The sequence below is a fragment of the Lampetra fluviatilis genome, chromosome 25, assembly GCF_964198595.1.
Source record: "Lampetra fluviatilis chromosome 25, kcLamFluv1.1, whole genome shotgun sequence".
NCBI lineage: Eukaryota > Metazoa > Chordata > Hyperoartia > Petromyzontiformes > Petromyzontidae > Lampetra > Lampetra fluviatilis.
The window spans coordinates 5662772-5683371 of NC_136299.1; the positions used below are offsets into that span (position 1 = coordinate 5662772).

General features: G+C 53.1%; 2 protein-coding genes and 1 long non-coding RNA gene across 3 annotated transcripts in view; all 3 read right to left on the bottom strand.

Moving 5' to 3' along the window:
- Positions 1 to 1315: 1315 nt before the first annotated feature.
- LOC144941864 (uncharacterized) lies at positions 1316 to 5858 on the bottom strand. Its single transcript, XR_013639281.1, has 4 exons — positions 4588 to 5858; positions 4038 to 4074; positions 2707 to 2764; positions 1316 to 2215 (listed from the first exon to the last, which is right to left on the bottom strand). It is a non-coding gene; the product is annotated as an uncharacterized LOC144941864 (long non-coding RNA).
- A 6591-nt stretch (positions 5859 to 12449) lies between these two features.
- Positions 12450 to 17155, bottom strand: ZFPL1 (zinc finger protein like 1). The gene is made up of 7 exons (XM_078868046.1): positions 17011 to 17155; positions 16255 to 16366; positions 15409 to 15602; positions 14840 to 14927; positions 14077 to 14247; positions 13651 to 13792; positions 12450 to 13539 (listed from the first exon to the last, which is right to left on the bottom strand). Exons 1-7 carry the CDS (start codon positions 17110 to 17112, stop codon positions 13320 to 13322), a joined length of 1029 nt encoding a protein of 342 aa, XP_078724172.1. The 5' UTR covers positions 17113 to 17155; the 3' UTR covers positions 12450 to 13319.
- A 2760-nt stretch (positions 17156 to 19915) lies between these two features.
- The window catches only part of LOC144941612 (uncharacterized), an 11859-nt gene continuing 11174 nt past the window's right edge, over positions 19916 to 20600 (bottom strand). Inside the window, exon 11 of the mRNA XM_078867933.1 lies at positions 19916 to 19931. Coding sequence (XP_078724059.1) covers positions 19916 to 19931 — 16 coding nt within the window. The remainder of the gene's footprint in view (positions 19932 to 20600) is intronic.

Genomic DNA, 20600 nt, shown 5'->3' on the forward strand with positions numbered 1-20600 from the left:
TTGCTTGCTTGCTTGCGTGCTTGCTTGCTTGCTTACGACCGTGCAAATCTTTTGGTCGTTTTTTAACCCACTTCCCGTGATCCAATCGAGCTGACATTTTCCACACAGACTCGTTGTGCGTGACAATACATTTTCCTGAAAAAATTTTTCCCAAATTTTACACTGTTTATGGGAAAAAAAAATAATATTTAATTACCAATTGCTTAATGGTGGCAGACAATCATCTGACCCATAGGTGGCAGCCATCTCAAGCCAGAGGACGAGAGGACTCTAGCCGCCACGCATATAAAGAATTTATAGTGAAAAACTTTGTTTTTACGGGTTCATTTTTTTTACACTTATGAAAAGGTACGCGTCCTGACGCGGTTGATGTTACACCAGTGTCTTCGAAGAGGTGTGATGTTTGGGTCTCGAATGAGGCGTCTATTCTGTCCGTCCGTGTTGTGTTGTTCCACTCTGTCCGCCACGTAGTTCTTCTGGGTAAATTCTAGCATGGTGACAGCAGTGCGGTCCCAGAAGGGGCAGCAGCGAGGAACGATGTTGAGGGCTTGGTTGATGGGGTAGGTGGTTGATGGCAAGAAACGTGTAAACTCCTTTGCAGTTTACATGCGAATATTTGGTGGAAAGAGAGAACCACTGTTTTACACACAAGCGCACCGACTCACACAGAGAGACATATTAAAATGCAGATACAAATCACTCGTTAGACTCAGAGACTGAAATGTGCTTAAACTCAGGCCTCAAGTGTAGTGAGTTTCTCACCACACCAAAGACACAGATCCCCTGTATAGCCTTTAACAGACTGTTGGGGAAAGTGCTGTTAGCGAGCACCTATGAAGGCTGACACAGCACACGAGGGTACGGCCAACAGCACGCCCGGCCGCCTTTGTCTCCCCCGTGGTGATGTTTACACCACACCAGGTACTCATTTGAGGCTGAGTCGAACTCGAGGAGGCCCATGACCAGTTCAGATAGTCGTTACTGGTGCTGGCTGTGAGCGGGATCCGAACTTGAGTCGCAAGATATAGCGCAGCACGCTAACCGCTACACAACCGCTCCCCACACAGTACCATACACCACACTGCTGCTCACAAACATTATAACACTTTAATAATAGGTGTTTACCCTTTCAACTGGTACAAAACTGACACCTTTATACAAGGGATCATGTTTGCAATAACCACAACACAAGCAGTCAAAATGCAAACAAAAAGAAACAACTCTGATAATGATAATGATATGCACTGTCCTTGAAATTGATTGGTCCACACCCGAGACAGCTTTTCTTAGAGCCTAGTCTCCATGATCCCTTGTATAAAGGTATCAGTTTTGTACCAGTTGAAAGGGTAAAAACCTATTACTATATTTTGCCACTGGTAAAGGAGACCTCATAGTACTATAACACTTTATTTGCAAAGCATAAGTACAAGTTGTGGTTTATGAGTAATACACACAATTAAATTCAACGCTGTACGCAGGAGACCGACAGCCGTGCGAGAGTCACTGCCTTCTGCACAGACAACCTCAGTCGAGGCACGCCTTGAGTCTGTGACCATTTTCTTGGTTCTTTCGGTAAAGTCATGTAGAAGGGAAATAATAAAATAATAAAAATAAACCATAATAAAATAATCAAAATAAACCATAATCAAATAATATTATTTCCCTTCTACGTGACTTTACCGAAAGAACCAAGAAGATGAATCCCTGCAGTCACGAAAGCTTTAAATCGAAACTGTGACCATTATTTTCTGCAAACAGCATGTAATGTGACAACTGTGGGCAATGGCAGATGATCAGATCGCCACCTTTCCCACTGTAGACCAAACCCAGACATTTCTCAGTCAGCCTATAGGTCTTATCAAAACTGCGCAGCCTACTGTAATACTGTTCAGCACAATACCCATACCAGATCGCGGTACGAATCAGTTCCTGTAACTCGAACACAGACGCCAATTCCTGGACTGCCCGGGTCAAACCCAGACCAGTGGCAACCTTGGCGCCAGCTCACGACGCTCTGCTCTTGCGGCGTTCGTGGAATTCCTCGCAGAGGTCGGGGCCGGCTGGGTGATCTGCTGGCTCGACTCCAAAGTCTACGTGAAATGCGCGGCTACTCCCCTCGTTAAAGTTTTTTCAATATTGTGGTGGCGGTGGCGACTCTGGCATCCGCAGCGCAGCACTCACGCCGTGGCCAGCCTCAGCTGCTCCCCGCGTATGGCTGCAGGGCACAGGGGGGGGGGGGGGGGTCAGGAAAAGTGTTTAGGCAGGGGGCTTGGATAATGGCGATACAGGCAGCACAGGCACCATTACATGGACGGATTTACTTCCCGTCACTTCGAATGAGTTCTTGCTCAAATGGACATTGAGGCAGTGGTCATCTTCTGTTTGCAGCTCTAATTCAGCGGTCGAAATGCCATGCTCGTCTGGTGGGGGCAGGTATATCCATAGGACAACCACCGATGGCTTCCTCACAAAAGTAGAACTCATTTGATCAACTCTCGAGGGATGGAAGATGGGCTGAGTCAAACCCCAACTGGGATTTGCCACTTGTTCAAGTCCAGGCTCAAAACCTTCCTCTTTTTATCTGCCTATAAGTTTTTCTCCCCTCTCTATCCTTCGGTACAGCATCTAAAAATGCAGTCACGATATGAACCAAAATTGCAACCCACGACGTAGCTCAAGACACAGCATTCAGGCTCCAGAACTCACCATTTACGATTTCCTCTTTCATTAACTTCAGCTCCTTCTTGACTTCTTCCAAAATTTCCTTCAAAACATAAAGAGATGTGACAGCTGCGACCGGCAGTTTTGGGCCAGTGGCGCCACCAAGTCACTCGGCACCAACATCGACCATGTGGCACCTCTACTCATTGCCGGCTTTTTTGCGTAACTGCATTAAAAACGGAAAAACCTTATTACCATCTAGATTTGAAGCTTTCGTGACTGCAAGGATTCATACTCGTAGGTTTTTTCGGTAAAGTCACGTAGGTAAAAAATAAAAATGAAAAATAACTAAATTAAATCACGACGTTTCGGAGGCAACACAAGTCTCCGTCTTCAGGTGGGACCCACTTGATACAGTAAATTTAGCTGTGACGGTCCCACCTGAAGACAAAGACTTGTGTTGCCTCCGAAACGTCGTGATTTAATTTAGTTATTTTTCATTTTTATTTTTTACCTACGTGACTTTACCGAAAAAACCTAAGAGTACCTTATTACCAGTTTGCCGCACGTACAGGAATGTGCAGAGCAATAAACATCACAAGTTTTAGCGTCAAGCGAGAAACAAAAGGAGATGCCGTAGTGTTAATGGTCAATCCAGCACCCATATCTGTCGGAGAGGGAGGGGGTCCTTGGCTGTAAACATCTTGCAGCTCACCGGCATTGGTTGAAATCGGGGAAGGAGGCGAATTGTCTGCTAAGTTATTTATTTCGTTCATAATACAGTAATCCCTCGCCACTTCGCGGTTCAAGTTTCGCGGCCTCAGTGCATCGCGGATTTTTCGAACTGATTTAAAGGCCTCATTATACCTGTGCAGTAACACCATCCTCATCATCATTCATCATCACATTCATCGAACTGCACAGGTCTGTCATCGTCGTCATTGTCATCGTCATTGTCATCGTCGTCATTACTGGAGTCAAGTCTCAAGATACTACTGTCATTGGTGAGTGTAGAAAACCATAATACGTATCGTATGAGAGAGAGAGAGAGAGAATGTATAATATTACGGTTTTATAATTAAATAGATTTAAGTAAAATATATATATAAAGTATAAATATACATATTTTAAACATTCTGGTAACCACACACACATATACGGAAATTCCTAGGGGGCCAATCCTACTTCGCGAATTTTCACCTATCGCGAGGGGTTCCGGTCCCCATTAACCGGGATAAACGAGGGATCACTGTATCCTATACAATGGCACTGGTGACTATTTTGTGTTAACATTAATTTAGATATTTAACCGAGATGCAAGAAAATCCCCATGAAGACAGATGGCATCTCATTGTCCTGTGCGAGCCTTGGCCTACCAGCTTCAGCCTCTCCAGGTCAATGCCTTCTGGTCCCCTGCGCACATGCGCGCACACACACACACAAACACGTTCACATGGAGAGAAACCAGCGTGAGCAGCGATGTGACACTCGTGTACACGACGCAGAGGTCGCAAACGGGATTTGATTCCTTACCCGTACCCGGCCGCACCAGGGTCGCAATCGGGTACCCGTACCCTACCCGATACCCGGCTACCCGTACCCGGCCGGGTATCGGGTAGGGTACGGGTACCCGATTGCGACCTCTGGGATGAAGCCATGTTGCAGGCGCGGGTGGGTTGATTCTAGGAACTTGAATTGTGAGAAGAGACAAGACGTTGGGAAATGAGTGACAAACGGTTACTCACCAGTGACTCACAGCCTACCCGTACCCAGCCGCACCAGGGTCGCAAACGGGTACCCGTACCCAGTCGGGTACGGGTAGCCGGGTATCGGGTAGGGTACGGGTATCGGGTACCCGGTTGCGACGCTCGTGTACACGACGCAAGCAAGAGACAGTCCCCGGGACTCACACGCAGCTGCACTCACCCTGCTGCATCCTGCTGCTGCCAGTGCAACCGCTCAAACCTCCGGGGTGACTCTCGCCTGCTCACGAAACCACACGACAGACAGTTGGGTTTTTTCGTTGAAATATTTCAACCTGGCTAATCCCTTGAGATGGAACATCTCGTTTGCAAGGGGTCCCAGGCAAAGGCAGAGAGAAGGAACATGCAGAGGAAAGACAGGAGCACACGATAGCCAGAATTCCAGATAATGCAGATTTGAATTTACTCAAAACACGTATCTGCTTCTCTCTCTGAGAAGCATCCACCAAGATTTCATAATTCATCATCAGCAGCCATGATCAATCCAATGCTAGATGAAGGCCTGCCCATGCCGCCACCATCACCTTTCTCACGATCCTGCGATGGAATGATCCATCCAGCACCAAGGCTGCCACTCCTCATCGTCCCTTGTATGTATATTTAACTTTTTCACACCGTACATAGCCAACCCTTCCAGCAGTGACATTTCCTGCTCAACCCCACTCACTTTTCTAACAGTTGGGATGATGTCTCTAACCTGCGCATGTTCTCTAATTCATGTGCTCGTTGGTCTGTCTCTCTATGAAATTCCAAGCGTGCATCTCGGCACACCTTCCAATTTGTGTTCTGTATTTTTCATGAATAGCCGCAGCGCTTCTGATTCATACGTCACAGCAGATGGGGTGCACGCCGTTGAAATGCTTGCTTTTCGAGGCACATGGCTGCGTTATTTTTCACCATCAAGCTGGGCTTTTCAAAAGCGCCCTACCCTGCCCTCGTCCGCTGATTTGTTTCATCGTTTTGACGTCGGTCGCCTGCACACACGGTGAGGCTGCTGTGGGAGGTGTCCTTCAGTACCTGCGCCTGCACCACAATGGCACAGTCGAGCAGTGCGAGGGGAGATGCAGAAACAGTTTCGAAGACATTCGGCAAACTCAGTACACTTGTGACAACGCAGCGATGTGGACACAGGAGAATTACCGGGAGACGATGGGAGACCAGCTTCCATTGACGGCGCCGGGTCTCTCCCATGGCTTCCTGGCACTGTCTGCCACACGGAGGAGAGGAGAGTAGCGTCACTCACAGAGCCCAAAAAAAACGGGCAGCCGCACACACTAGCGCAACAGGCAAGCGTGGTATTGCTCCTGTTAACCCGATAACGTTGCCACTGTGAACGCAAAATAATCCACAAAATAATCATCACCTCCATTGTAGAGGATATTATCAAAATGAATAAGGAGACAATTCGCCCCCTTTTCATATCTGTTTTTCACACATCCCATCAGCCACGCTGCCTTCAAGGAGTGAGTTATTTCAGCAGCATGTATTCAACACAAGCAAACACTGGTCCGGTTAGAACGTTCAATGTCTCCTCAGCAGAACCATATCCTGATGGACATTGCCAGGTGTTTATAGCCAGGGACCCTCTCCATTCGATACGGGTCCACGAATAAGAACGATACACTTGCTCTCTAGAGATTCGCATGAATCAGAATGAAGCTGCACTCGGGTAAAGAGATGAACGGCAGGCAGTGTTAGAGTGCACAAGCAGCGCGAGTGTAGCTCCCGTAATAAATGAGACTGGAGCGGAAAGAGAGCAGCAGTGGTGAGCTGAGGCAGCGCCCCACCCAGACTTCAGAAGCCAAGCAAATGCAGACGCTCACTGGGGGTGCTGCTGCTCCTCACTGCGTCCCCCCCCTTCTTCTCTTCCTCCTGTACACCCCACACATCACCTCTGGTTAGCACGGTTGGCTACGTACGGTGCAAAAGAAGGTCAGCATGCATCACGTGACACCCCACAAGTCACACCACGTTACCTGCGTGTCGATGGTTACATTTTAACGTGCTCTTTTATAGAGGGACGGTGTGTTTTCTTGGTGTGGTCTGGGACTGTTGTTTTTCTGCCTTGCCCAAGCTTCTTGTTGTAACTGGCTGACTCGCCCCAATTGAACATCTATTAAAAAAACAGCTTCATAGCTCATCGGATTCCATCGGATTCCTCCAGGATAAATACAGATTCTGATTCTAATCAAGTGACACCCACACAGCACGCGGCACCCCACACATCACGCGACGTACCACACATCACGTGACACATCACGTGACACACCACGCATCACGTGACACACCACACATTCGCACGGTTGGCTACGTACGGAGCGAAAGAAGTTCAACGTACACCACACATCACGTGATACACTACGCATCATGTGACACACCGCACAGCACCACCCCTATACCTTCACTCTCACTGGTGTGTGCGCTAACAAGAGTAGCGATGTACCTTGGCAGCGTCTGTTTTGTCCTTGTCGACATCGACTTTCCCTTCAGCGATCCTCCGCCTACGCAGAATGTAGACCCCCGGCGCGATTTGTCACGTATCCAAGTGGGAGGGAGGGAGATGATATCGAAACGGTTTCACCAAGCCCAATGGCTGGCGTGGTGAAGCATGGTGAAACTATAATTGCATCATCGTGGAGCAACTGTTAATTGCGTGCGTGAGAGTTGTCCTTGCGGAGCTGCCCTGTGACGGGCTCGATCTCCCGGCGTGGCGGCACATGCGGGCCGTACCTGCGCGCCAGCAGGGCGCTCATCTCCTCCATGAGACTGCCGCCCGCACCGTCGACACCGGCGGTGCCGTTGACACGCGCAGCTCCCTCCCCCCTCTCGCACTCGGGGCCGCAATCGGGGCCGCACTCGCGCTGTCACAAGGGCAAAAGCGGCGCTGGAACGACTTCTCGAACCCCTCCCCCCCCCCCCTCCTAGCCATTAACTCAGCGGTCCCCAACCTGAGGGGGCGCAGGCTGTGGCATGGATACCATGCAGGAGAAATTTGGAACGCACGGGGAAAGTCAGCACTTAATTTGGAGCGTTCGTGACTGCAGGAATTACTCTTTGGTTCTTTCGGTAAAGTCATGTATTAAGATAAAATAATAAATTAAATATTAGCATACGACGTTTCGATTGCAACACAAGCACCACGTTGTTGTGACAAAAACACCAATATACAACATGAAACACATGCCTCACGGGCACTGCGTTGATTAGAGGCGAGGGCACGTGACCTTTGTGTGTGCTGTGGCCTTAGTAACCTAGGGGGCACCACTGGAATAAGAAGATGAGAGCTAAGAGGGCAGGAGCCTCATTGCCAAGAGTGTCCTGGGCCACCAACCGGCAAAAGCAATAACAGAAATAAAGCAAAACAATGAACGAAATAGCGTGTTTTAGGATGATCGTCACGCCCATGGGTAAACGGGCATGGACACGGGGAACAGAAGGGGCCCGGCCATAAGAGCGCCCTTGCCGCCCCGTGCCGCCCCGTGCCAACGCGTGCCTCCCCGTGTCGAGGGATTCGCTATCACTCACGTGCGGAGTCCTGCGGAGCTTGGCAGCCGAGAGGGCAGATGCGAGGCTGCAGAACGGAGTCGGGGAGAGGCCGGGGGAGGTGGGGGACGACACTCGCCATGGAGAGAGGCGCACGGGCGGTGGCGGCGGTGGGGGCGGGGGCGGCGGTGGGGGGGGCGGGGGGGCCGCAGATTGCCCCCCCCCAGCGGGGGCCTCAGTCTCCTCAGCTGCACGACCGCAGACGGGGAGCAAATGAGTGGCGCAGAAAACAGAGTGGAGTGCAATGTGACACTCTCACTTCGCAGGAGAAACATCGTCTCTGGGAAATTCCGTCTGAGTCTGGTGTCTGTGCGGGTCTGGCGTCTGTGCGAGTCTGCTGTCCGTGTGCATTTGTCCCATTTTTCCCGGCGTGGACGCAGATGTTTCCCTGGTTTCGCGATCGGACGCTCACCGCAATCGGACGACGCCTCGGAGTCGACGGAGAAGGAGCTCGCAAGCCGTGGGTGGCGGATGCGAGCGTGGGCCGGGCGCTCCAGCCTCGCCGGCTCCGCTCCGTTCAGCTCCAGCTGTGAGCTCGCCGGGAGGTCATCGCGCAGGCCATCACTCCCCACCTCTTCCTCCTCTCTCCTCTCCTGCTGCTGCTGTTGCTGCTGCTGCACCGGCCTACGCCCTGCGCCGTTTGCGGTGCGTGCCATGAGTGGGCTGAAGGGCACAGCGACGGGCCCAAAAGGCCGGAAGCCTCGGGCCCTCAGGAGCGGTGAGCTCACCACGATGGGGGGGGAAGCTGGGGGCGGGGGGGTTTGAGAGGAGACGGCGGTGCGGGCCAGAATATGGGGGGCCCCTCCGACCGGCGTGGGTGAGGGAGAGCTCTGGGACCTGACCCATGGTCGGGGACCTCCGCAAGGCCTCACGGGGTGAAAGGCCGAGCCCAGAGACGTGGCGAACTTGGAGGCCGAGTGGCGCAGTGGGGGGTCCGGGGGGCCTGCGGGGCTGCAGGACGCGGCCCCGACGGAAGAAGGCGAGGGGGGTCCCCCGTTGAGGGGACCCGAGCCACAGGGGATGATCTCTGACAGGGGGGGGCTCAGGGGAAGCTCTGTGCTGGGAGCTCTCGCCGCTGTTTACGAGAGAAACCGAAAACATTAATAATAGTGCAGCACGCCGCCCTCATTCCGTGCTATTCGTAATGCGAAAAACACCGCTTACTTTTCCGCTATCAGATGACAAACACGGTCTGCGACTCATTAAAATAACGTCCTACTTTAAATGCCAACGTGTAACATTAGACACAATATTCCGCGCACATCGCTGCTCATGGGCCCGTCGCACGAAGCGCAATCGCGAGTTAGCAGGGCTGGGCACGACGAGCGCTTACATGTCGACGTCTCCGCGCACCGCTCCCCCGACCTGGCGCCGTCCGGTAGCGACCCCGTCCCTGCCTCCCCTCCCGTAATCTGCTGCTTCCTCAAATTCTCCTTTCTCCCTGTGTCTCCATGCCTCGCTTGCTCGGGCCATCTACTGCACGGGAAAGAGTTCAGCCACGGCGCAAAGGCTGTGATCACGAACGTCAACCGAACACGAAATCTTCACCCCGACCAAAGCACCACCACTGGCCATGCGACACCAGGGCTCACGTTAGGGCTGGCACTCTGGTTACAGCTTAGGGAGAGTAAGGGTTAGGGTTGGGGCACACCACCCACGCTGCCACCACTCACTTTACAAACGGCTTCATGAGGATGGCCGAGTCTGGAGAGCAGCGCTCAATTCGCCGAGCTCAGCGCCACTCACGCCGTCTCCTCCGACTGTGACGAGCGCTCTCACCAGTGCTCGGTTATTTATAACCGCAGACCGCACGACATGACACGGGCTCCACACAGATCACGACAGGGGCTCCCACACGGCGAGACTAATCTGGGACCGGGATGCAGACCGATTCAACAACACCGATTTAAATGTGCGGCTTTAAAAAAAAGTTTTCCATTAGACGTCGCCGGGTGGCTTTGCGTGTTCAACATGGCCCTATCAGGCCCCCGAGCCAACAACCAACAAGATCCTGGGTTCAAATCCAGGTCTTGGTCACTCATAATGAATTGGGCTCGTTGAATTGAGCGAAGCGACCTGATGCGTGAACTCATTCACATGTGGCTTCATAGAGATGCCATCGCATTCTATTTGGTTTTTATTTGACTCCTTTAAGGATTTAGGTTTATTTATCCCACACCTCCGATTAGCACGGTTGGCTACGTACAGAGCGAGAGAAGTTTAACATACATAGGTGTCACAAACAGGGAGGAGTGGTGGCAGAGTGGTTAGCGCACTGCACTAGAAACCCTGCAACCCTAGTTGATTCACGAACACAGCCAACATCAGCGGAGAGATTTCTGAACCGGTGGGAACCCTCACTCAAAGTGCACATCACTGCACAATCTCACACCTCTCCCTCACTATAAACTCTCTACAACTGTTCACCACAGCACAGGGTCCCACTCTTGAGGTCCTACCCACAGGGGCCCCCCCCCCACCCTCGGGGTCCGGCTCGTCACCTGCTGTCCCCAGTAGGAGGAGTACCCCCCCCTTGCGAGTCCCGGGCAGCGACGCAGCCCCGCGTGCTGGAGAAGCCGCTCCGCGTCAGTGTGGGACCTGCGTGGTCACGGGACCCTCGTCAGAAACCGCGCCACCTTGCCCACACCACCGCAACGTAACCACAACTCACAACACAATCGCAACAAGCACGCATCTCGTCCGATAGGGCACCGGCCGCTTCGTTTACTCCCTGTGCCCGGTTCAAGCCTCGGGCTGATTTGGTTGACCAGGTCTCGAAAGAGCAGGACCAAGGTCTCATTGATGAGAAACTCGGGTCACCCACAACACAAACGTATTGACGTAAACACAATGAAGAAAATAGAAATCGGGGCAAAAACAACTGCGTTACAGAAGAAATCTTAAGCATGAATCACATACAAGGCAAAATTAAGTCAAAATTTAATATAATTGCCTGAAAGAAAACTTCGCTCAAATTACTTTAAAAAACTGAAGAGTAAAATGACACCTCACAAAATGGAGAACGAGGGAAAACCGTGACCCCTCAATCACAACACACTCGCCTCGCCGCAGTAGCACTCGTACGACACGGAAACCACACGATCATCGAAACCCCCGTGGACAGGAACACAGTGGCGGTGCGGTGGTAAAAGCACAGGGTAGAAAGTGGGACACTCACTCATGAGCACGATGTCGGTCCTGCTGATCTTGCGAGCTGGGAGCTGCTGGGCCATGGGCATTGCTCTCGCCAAGTGGGGCCGCAGTGGGCGAATCGGTGGCGACGGCAATTCCGCTGTGACAGACGATGGCTCCGTGCCGGAGCGGTCAGCGACACGCAGCTGTCAAACGTCGCGCGACGTTGTTGAGCAGGAGGCGGCAGCAGCACGCGGGCGTCGGGTTACGGATATGTTTTTATGTTTTTGTGTTTTCGGCCGGGAGGACCTCATGGGCGGCGCTACGCTGGGCGGGATGCACGACGAGCTTATTTAAGACGCGTCGCCAAAAATAGCAAAGTCAGCTGCCACGGCGTGGGTTCACGCACACGCTCACTCACACGTTGACTTGTAGAACACACGTCACGTCGTGGTACACAGTTGAACTTGCAGAGACATAAAAACGATCTAAGGGAAAGAAAAAAATGTACGCGGATGCCGACCGCACAAGCGCAGAACAGACGCTGCCATTGGCGCACTCCTCTGGACTCCAGGGATCGAGTCGGGCAGGTGCGGAGATATGCGCGAAGAGACAGGACCCCCGAGTCAAGCGCCAGACAAGGACCCCCGTGTCTGGCATCGAGCGACTGGGCACGCATCCAGCACCGTGCAGCTGATGGTCTCCCAGGAGGGTTTTACACATCGTGGCCCGGGACGCGTGGAATCTGAAGTGCGCGCCGGGTTCATGGAGCCAGAAAAGACGCAGTCGACGCGATTCCCAAGGTGCAGCGGGGAAAGCGAGGGGCCGTCCTGACCTCCTGCGAGCTCAGCCGAGGCCTGATGCCTTGGGCCAACGCCTCACTCAGCTCTATGGAGAAACCCTCGGCGATGCAGTCACCTGGAGTGGCACACAAAGGTCTTAGACGCAGAACATCTGAACGCGGTGCTCTCCAAGCCTCCACAGCAAGTTACTGGTGGAACTGAGTTGAAGCAAGATGCATCATCCACCAGAATTGTCTTGATAGGAAATCAGCGATGGCAATGAGCGATTGTGGTCTCATCTCAATATTTGTATTGAAATCAGTGTGAATATCATCACTGCTGGCCCGACGGTCGAGCGAGCGGCGTGCAATTGGAAGGTCGCGAGTTCGAATCCTGGTTGGGGGTCGACTCGGCCCATCACCTCTACCTCTGGAGTAAAAAAAAAATCATCATCACATGTGGGGGAGTCAACGGTGTTGCTCCCGTTTGCTTTCGAGGACCTGGGCAGCGTAGCAATTACGAGCAGCGCGCGCACAGCCGCAGAAACACAAACCACGGACACGAGGACACCGGTAACCCAAGGTTTATTCTCCGGTCAAGGACAAAGTCAACAAAGCCAAACTACTGAGCGGGAACCCATATATCCCATAACATGAGATTCATGTGCACCCTGCATCTCCCCAACCCCATGCCAGGAGCTGCCTGCATAGCCACGATACCTATGAACAGACACTTCTTCACTTTATTAACAGACTCATATCCCCCCCCCCCGCTGAATGAGATCAGTTACTTGTGTCACTCCGACATTACTGCTGGTCCGAGAATTAGTCCGGGATTCGTGTCCGCGTATTCGCCAAAGCAGTACAAATGGAAACACCGTAGTCGATTGATCAGCAGGTCGCATGTGCAGGGGTAAAGTGTGGGCACGCCCACCTCTTCCAACACACACGTCTGTTCAGCGTGGAAGAGTAGGCCAAATACCATCTAGAGATCCGTCTGGCGGAGGCCACTGCCACCAGCTGCGGTTGCAGGGCTGCACCTTTATCGCCAATGCCTTGTCGTTAAGAGGCCCCCGCGAGGCATCGCCGCGAGGGAGAGGCCTGTGCGGTCGCTCACCCTGGTCCCAGTGGAAACAGCGCAGCCTCGAGGGGGGACCAGCAGGGGCGACCCGGCCACTAACGAGAGCCCTAGGACCCCTCCCCCCCTCTACGACAGTCTCGCAAGATGCAGCAGCAGCAGTCTCACAAGACAGGAAAGCGACACCCAGGGTACAAATCAACTTTAGCGCTCCGGCAATCAACTGAAACGTCAGCCGAACCGATCTCTCGTTTAGTTTCTGGAATGTGGGGGTGACGACGCGACGAGTTTCCCCATGTTGTGTCGCCACCGGCGTGGCGCTGAATTCCGCGAGGACCACCGGGCCCCGCCGCCTCCGCCCTCACCACAACCTCCTCGGCTGCTGCACCCGGATGTGGGGGTTGGCCAGGGGGTCGAGCAGGGGGTCGCTGTCGGCCGCCCCCCGGCCCAGCTGGCTCATGACCAGCAGTAGCGTGAGGAATGCCAGCAGCCCCAGCACCAGCAGCACAACTCGGCGCTGCCTCCGGGCTCCGGCCACCAGAGACGCGTCCTTCCTGCGCGACTGCGGGGCCGACCGTGACCTGAATGCGTGCGGAGAAACAACGCACCGTCGCCGATTGGCAAGCGCCCAGATGCCGAACCGAGGCGGCAGTCCGACAGCACGCGAAGGTGGCGATGCAAAGCACGCTCACCGGAACCAGCGGGCGAGCCACTGCAGCGCTGGGCGTCGCCGGTACTTGTCTTCGTCCGTGTCGACGTGGATGCTCGTGGATTGAAAGGACTCCCGGACGGTCGCGTCGTACACCTTCCTCTGCGCCGATGCCACCGGGCTCGCTGGAGGGAAACGGAGGTGAAGCAGGAGAGGAAGAAGCGAGCTTAAGCCTCAAACCGTGATGCCTTTCGTGGCGAATGCAGAGGCGCACACACACAAAATTAGCTGCATCTGGTGGCAAAATATATACGCAGTGATTTGGAGAGCAACACTGGTTGGCTGTGTGATGTGGTGAACATACTCTGGTGATGTAATGATGTAAGTTGTGTGGCGATGTGAGTGTCGTGATGTGATATGGTGCATGATGTCAGTGATAGGATCTGAATGATGTGATGATGTACACCACCTGTGTGTTCGTCCCCGGGGCTGTAAGCGATGGCTGGTGCTGGGTCTCCCCCGGTTCCACTCAGGGGTCCCCCATCTCCCACCCCCCGGGCCCCCACCGTGACCCCCCTACCCCCAGCCCCATCCTCAGGCTCTCCGCGCTGTTCCTGCATCGCTCTCGTTCCATCTGATGCTTTCACAGAACGCACAGCACAAACGGTTTACTCACAAGCTTCGTTATCATTATGCCACTCGGTTACCCAGCAACATTGCGAGTCTCAAGACACTTTTTCAGGAGGGTCCTGAAACATTTTGCAGTAGGGGCCAATGTTTCCACGACGTGTTATCCCAATTGAGTAAACTGCGGGTAATTTTTCACCATTGGGATTTTTGGCCAATACCAATTCCACTGTGTGTTTATTTTTAATCATGGGATTGTTCTTTTATTGCTTTGTTTATGCATGTCCTGCCGTTACCAAGTTTCTGTAACCAAGTCCCCATCGAAAATTAGCAATTATTGCCCAAAGTATAAGAACCTAAATTATTGGAGGAAACTGGAGAACCTGGAGAAAACAGATGCAAAATGGGGAGAGAAAATACAAACTCCACATTGGGATGAGCCAGATTTGGAATCGAATTCAGGCGCTTCTTATTGTGAGGCACGAGTGTTCCGACTGCGCCACCAGCCTGCCGCCCGAATGCTACAATTCACAATGGCTTCATGGAGAAGGCAAACGAGCGCTGGGCGATCAGATGTCCCCTCACAGACGCAGGACGAGCGGTACCATGAAACGAGGACGATGCCGGTGGCCAGTCCTGGTAGTCGGTGACGTCGAGCTGGGCTTCTTTCGAGGTGGTCTCCGGTTCCTCGATCTGGTTGCAAGAGAGAGACTTGAGCAGCACACAGCGAGCATCTGCACTCACACCACCCTCACCATACTCGCTCCACTTGTACCACACTCGCATTCAAACCATACTTACACCATACTCATACCGCAGACACCACAACAACAAAAGACAAAGATCCCCCATATAGCCTCAACATACTTTTGGGGCAAGTGCCGTTAACGAGCACCGATGAAGGCCGGCACGGTACCCGTGGGGGTGGTTGGCCAGCACCACGCCCGACTGCCTTTGTTTCTCTAGTGGCGATGTTTACACACCACACCAGGTACTCATTTAAGTCTGAGTCGACCTAGGGGAGGCCCAGGACCGGTTCAAATAATCATCAATGGTGTTGGCCGTGCGCGGGAATCGAACTTGGCTCGCAGGGTTTGTAGTACAGCGCGTTAACCCGCTACACCACCGCGCCCTCCTCACAATCGCACCCCACTCACACCACACTCCCCCTTACCACAGAGAGGCCCAGACCCGCTCGGGCCCAGTTCACGGAGCTGAGCTGAGCGCGGAGGGCCGTGGCGACGGGCCCGGCCAGGTTGGGCGACGGGAAGATGGGGGCCTTACAGCTGGGACAGCAGTACCCGGCAGGCGCCGTGTTGAGGGGCAGCTGTGCCGCCATGGTGTTCAGGCATGCCCAGTGAAACACATCTGCAACACACACGCCCGAGGCTCAACGGTGCGGCAAACAGGAGGCCCGGTGAGCTCCCGAGACGAAGAATCCATTGGGAAATCTCACAGTTCAGTAGTGCAGCCCTTTGTATCGGCAATGGCCTATGGAAGCGGAGAGGGGCCATCCATAAATGACGTCACATGATTTTGGACGATTTTTTACCCCCCCCCCCTCAAATATGACGCCACAAAGCTCTGCCCCCCCCCCCCAAAACCATATTTCCATTTAGAAAATAAAACATGCTTCAAATCGCTTTAAACTATTGTCATTGTAGTGCGTATTTAATGTGACGCTGCACTCTAATGTTGTAGGAGAAAACATTTATAAAAATGTCTATTTAATTAATTCATTTAAAGTTGCGCCTTTTGATGTGACGTCACATATCTCAACCCCCCCCCCCCCCCCGTTACACATCGTCACAAATGTCCCCCCCCCACCCCTAAGGTGCGTGACGTCATTTATGGCCGGCCCCATATCACATGTAACAACCGTGGCGATGCCTTTTTCAAGTCACGTACACAGACAGAGAGACGCGCATCGATCGAGCTGTGACGAATTCCAGGTTCACCGGTGCAGCTATGCTGAGGTGCAGTTATGTTGAGGGCTCTCTGCGTGCGGACCAACACCCACCGTAGCACATGAGACGCACGGTGTCTCCGCTGGCGAGCGCCGTGCTGCACAGTGGGCAGTTCGGGCTGTAGTCGCTGTCCTGCAGCCATTGCAGGTAGGACTGCACGATACACTGCGGAGACACAGAGAGAGAGAGACGTAGAAACAGAGACAGTTCAAAAAAGGAACAGGTAAAAAGAGACTCACAAAGAGGCTGAGACACTGGGACCGCTCGGTGGAGGTGACACAGGCGAAGAGCGAGACTGGTTACCTCGCCCGCTATATGCTGATCTGAGTAGTCAGTTACCCGACCAGTCACAGACTCGGCGACTGCTCAATATCCCTGTTGTCTCATTTGACTGAAGACTCCACTGCTCGCCAGTGCCCACCCAACACGGCGCTCGCCAACGCTCCCCCCCCCACCATCCCTCGCCTCGCTCTTTTATACGGACCCGTGGAGGATGACGATGAGGACGATGGGGACGATGAGCTAAGTCAACACTCCGCGCCTCACCCCTAACCCAGGGGGATTGGTGGGGGGGTGGGGTTGCCACCTTGTCCACCAGGACAGGTCTGTCAATGAGGCCGGGTCTGTTCCAGCGGCGCTGTCACCTGCGACAGAGTTCAGCCCCCGCCAACACGGAGATGCCAGTTCCGGGACATCTCGGCACCAAACACCGACGGTCAAATCCGGGCAGGTGGCAACCTTCGCCTCACGCCCCTCGCCTCGAGTCACTCGCCTCTCGTCCCTCGCAGCGACCCCGTGCCACGCCTCACCTTGCCGTGGGACGCCGCGAGGCAGTGCTCGCAGACGTTGACGCGGTGCTCGAAGCAGAAGAGGTTCGTGACGCGCCGCTTCGGGCATTTGCAGAGCCCCATGCCGCTCGACCCTCCACTTCCGCTGCCACGTCTTCCTGGTGTGACGCGCTTCCGGCGCGTGACGTCGCGCCGCCCCTCCACGTGGTCTCGGTGGCGCGCGTGCCGCCTCCGACACGCCCACTCGCAGGTGACGCCCACTCATTCACTCTCTCATTCACTCACTCATTCACTCACTCATTCACTCACTCACTCATTCACTCACTCATTCACTCTTCCACTCATTCACTCTTCCACTCATTCACTCATCCACTCACTCATTCACTCATTCACTCACTCATTCACTCACTCATTCACTCACTCACTCACTCATCCACTCACTCACTCATCCACTCACTCACTCATCCACTCACTCACTCACTCATCCACTCACTCACTCATCCACTCACTCACTCATCCACTCATCCACTCATCCACTCACTCACTCATCCACTCATCCACTCACTCACTCATCCACTCACTCACTCATCCACTCACTCACTCATCCACTCACTCACTCATCCACTCACTCACTCACTCACCCATCCACTCAATCATCCACTCACTCATCCACTCACTCCACTGCAGGTCACCACCACTCACTCATCCACTCACCACACTGCAGGTCACACTAACTCACTCATCCACTCACCACAATGCAGGTCACGATCACTCACTCATCCACTCACCAATCCACTCACCAATCCACTCACCACCACTCACTCATCCACTCACTCATCCACTCACTCATTCACTCACTCATTCACTCACTCATTCACTCATTCACTCACTCACTCATTCACTCACTCATTCACTCACTCATTCACTCACTCATTCACTCTTCCACTCACTCACTCATTCACTCACTCATTCACTCACTCATTCACTCACTCATCCACTCACTCACTCACTCATCCACTCACTCACTCACTCATCCACTCACTCACTCACTCATCCACTCACTCACTCACTCATCCACTCACTCACTCATCCACTCACTCATCCACTCACCCCACTGCAGGTGACCACCACTCACCCATCCACTCACTCCACTGCAGGTCACCACCACTCACTCATCCACTCACCACAATGCAGGTCACGATCACTCACTTATCCACTCACCAATCCACTCACCAATCCACTCACCAATCCACTCACCAATCCACTCACCACCACTCACTCATTCACTCACTCATTCACTCACTCATTCACTCACTCATTCACTCACTCATTCACTCACTCACTCATCCACTCACTCACTCACTCATCCACTCACTCACTCATCCACTCATCCACTCACTCACTCATCCACTCACTCACTCACTCATCCACTCATCCACTCACTCACTCATCCACTCACTCACTCACTCATCCACTCACTCATCCACTCACCCCACTGCAGGTGACCACCACTCACCCATCCACTCACTCCACTGCAGGTCACCACCACTCACTCATCCACTCACCACACTGCAGGTCACACTAACTCACTCATCCACTCACCACAATGCAGGTCACGACCACTCACTCATCCACTCACCAATCCACTCACCAATCCACTCACCAATCCACTCACCACCACTCACTCATCCACTCACCACACAGTGTGGTGAGTGGATGAGTGAGTGGTGGTGACCTGCAGTGGAGTGAGTGGATGAGTGAGTGGTGGTGAGTGGATGAGTGAGTGGATGGGTGAGTGGTGAGTGGATGGGTGAGTGGTGAGTGGATGAGTGAGTGGTCGTGACCTGCAGTGTGGTGAGTGGATGAGTGAGTGGGGGTGACCTGCAGTGTGGTGATTGGATGAGTGAGTGGGGGTGACTTGCAGTGTCACTGCAAGTCACGACCACTCACTCATCCACTCATCCACTCACCACCATTCACCACCACTCACCCATCCACTCACTCCACTGCAGGTCACACCCACTCACACATCCACTCACTCATCCACTCACCCCACTGAATATCCTCTCACTTTTCCTTCTGCTTCTTCCTGGCTCAGCTCCGCTTTGAAATTCCCTCCCATCGTCTTTTATTCCCCAAAGTATTCTAACAATAACCTTGATCAATAATCTTGATTTGAAGCTTTCGTGACTGCAGGAATCCATACTCTTTGGTTCTTTCGGTAAAGTCACGTGGGTATGAAATAAAATAGATCACGACGTTTCTGGCGCAACACAAGCGTCCGTCATCAGGTGGGAAAGCATGGTCTGCTGCTGATGCAGACTGTTTTAAAAAGGTTTGAAATGGGTGTAGCCCAAGGGTCATAAAGAAGTGGCTGGGTCGAGATTTGGGGGCCTTTAAAAAAATCTCAGATCTTCAGATTGTTTCTGTACTAAAGCTACTTATGTACCAAATTTCAGCTTTCTACCTAGTCGGGAAGTACCCTAGAGGGTTTTGAGACATACATCCTTATTTACATACAGATTAAGGTCTTTATATAGAAACATTTTCTTGTTTGGACAAGGCGTGCATCCATGATGTTGTGTAGATGTACCGATGCCGGAAACAGCGTGCTTATAATTACAAGCCCATGGGCTGCACAGAAGTCTAGCAGCCTGCTTCCGTTATTATTTAACTTATCTGGCCCATGCCTTCCGATCACTCCAACCCAGCTGTCTGCGTCATGCCCCACCCAGGCATTAAAGTCACATAACAGGATGACTCTATCCCAAGGGGCCAGAAGGTTATAGAAGGCAGCTGACTCATCGCCCTTGTCTGCATCCCTCCACTGATGTTCATCTTTAGTGGGGGCGTAAGCAATCACCACCACGATTCCTCGCCTCTTGTTCATGGGGAGGCGAGCCCACAATAGCCTGGGACTTACAGCTTAAAAAGGAACACCCCTTCATACATGACATGGGCGTCAATGTCGGGACAATCCGGAGTGTAACGGTGAAGAAGCCGAGATCATTGTGTACCGAGGTTGGGCGCAATGCGAGGAAGTGGATCCATTTGGTTGGCGACGTTGGCCCAACGGGTGGAGCGAGTGGCAGCTCGCAAGTGGAAGGTCGGAAGTTTAAATCCAGCCGATACGAGCTGGACAATCACTAACTCCAGCAGCAGTACAGCACCAGTGGCTGTCTGGCTTTAGTGGCAGGACAGCACCACTGGCTGTCTGGCTTTAGCACCAGTACAACATCACTGCTGTCCGGCTTTAGCGGCAGTACAGCACCAGTGACTGTCTGGCTTTAGTGGCAGTACAGCACCAGTGGCTGTCTGGCTTTAGTGGCAGGACAGCACCAGTGGCTGTCTGGCTTTAGCACCAGTACAACATCACTGGCTGCCTGGCTTTAGTGGCAGGACAGCACCACTGGCTGTCTGGCTTTAGCACCAGTACAACATCACTAGCTGTCCGGCTTTAGCGGCAGTACAGCACCAGTGACTGTCTGGCTTTAGTGGCAGTACAGCACCAGTGGCTGTCTGGCTTTAGTGGCAGGACAGCACCAGTGGCTGTCTGGCTTTAGCACCAGTACAACATCACTGGCTTTCTGGCTTTAGTGGCAGGACAGCAC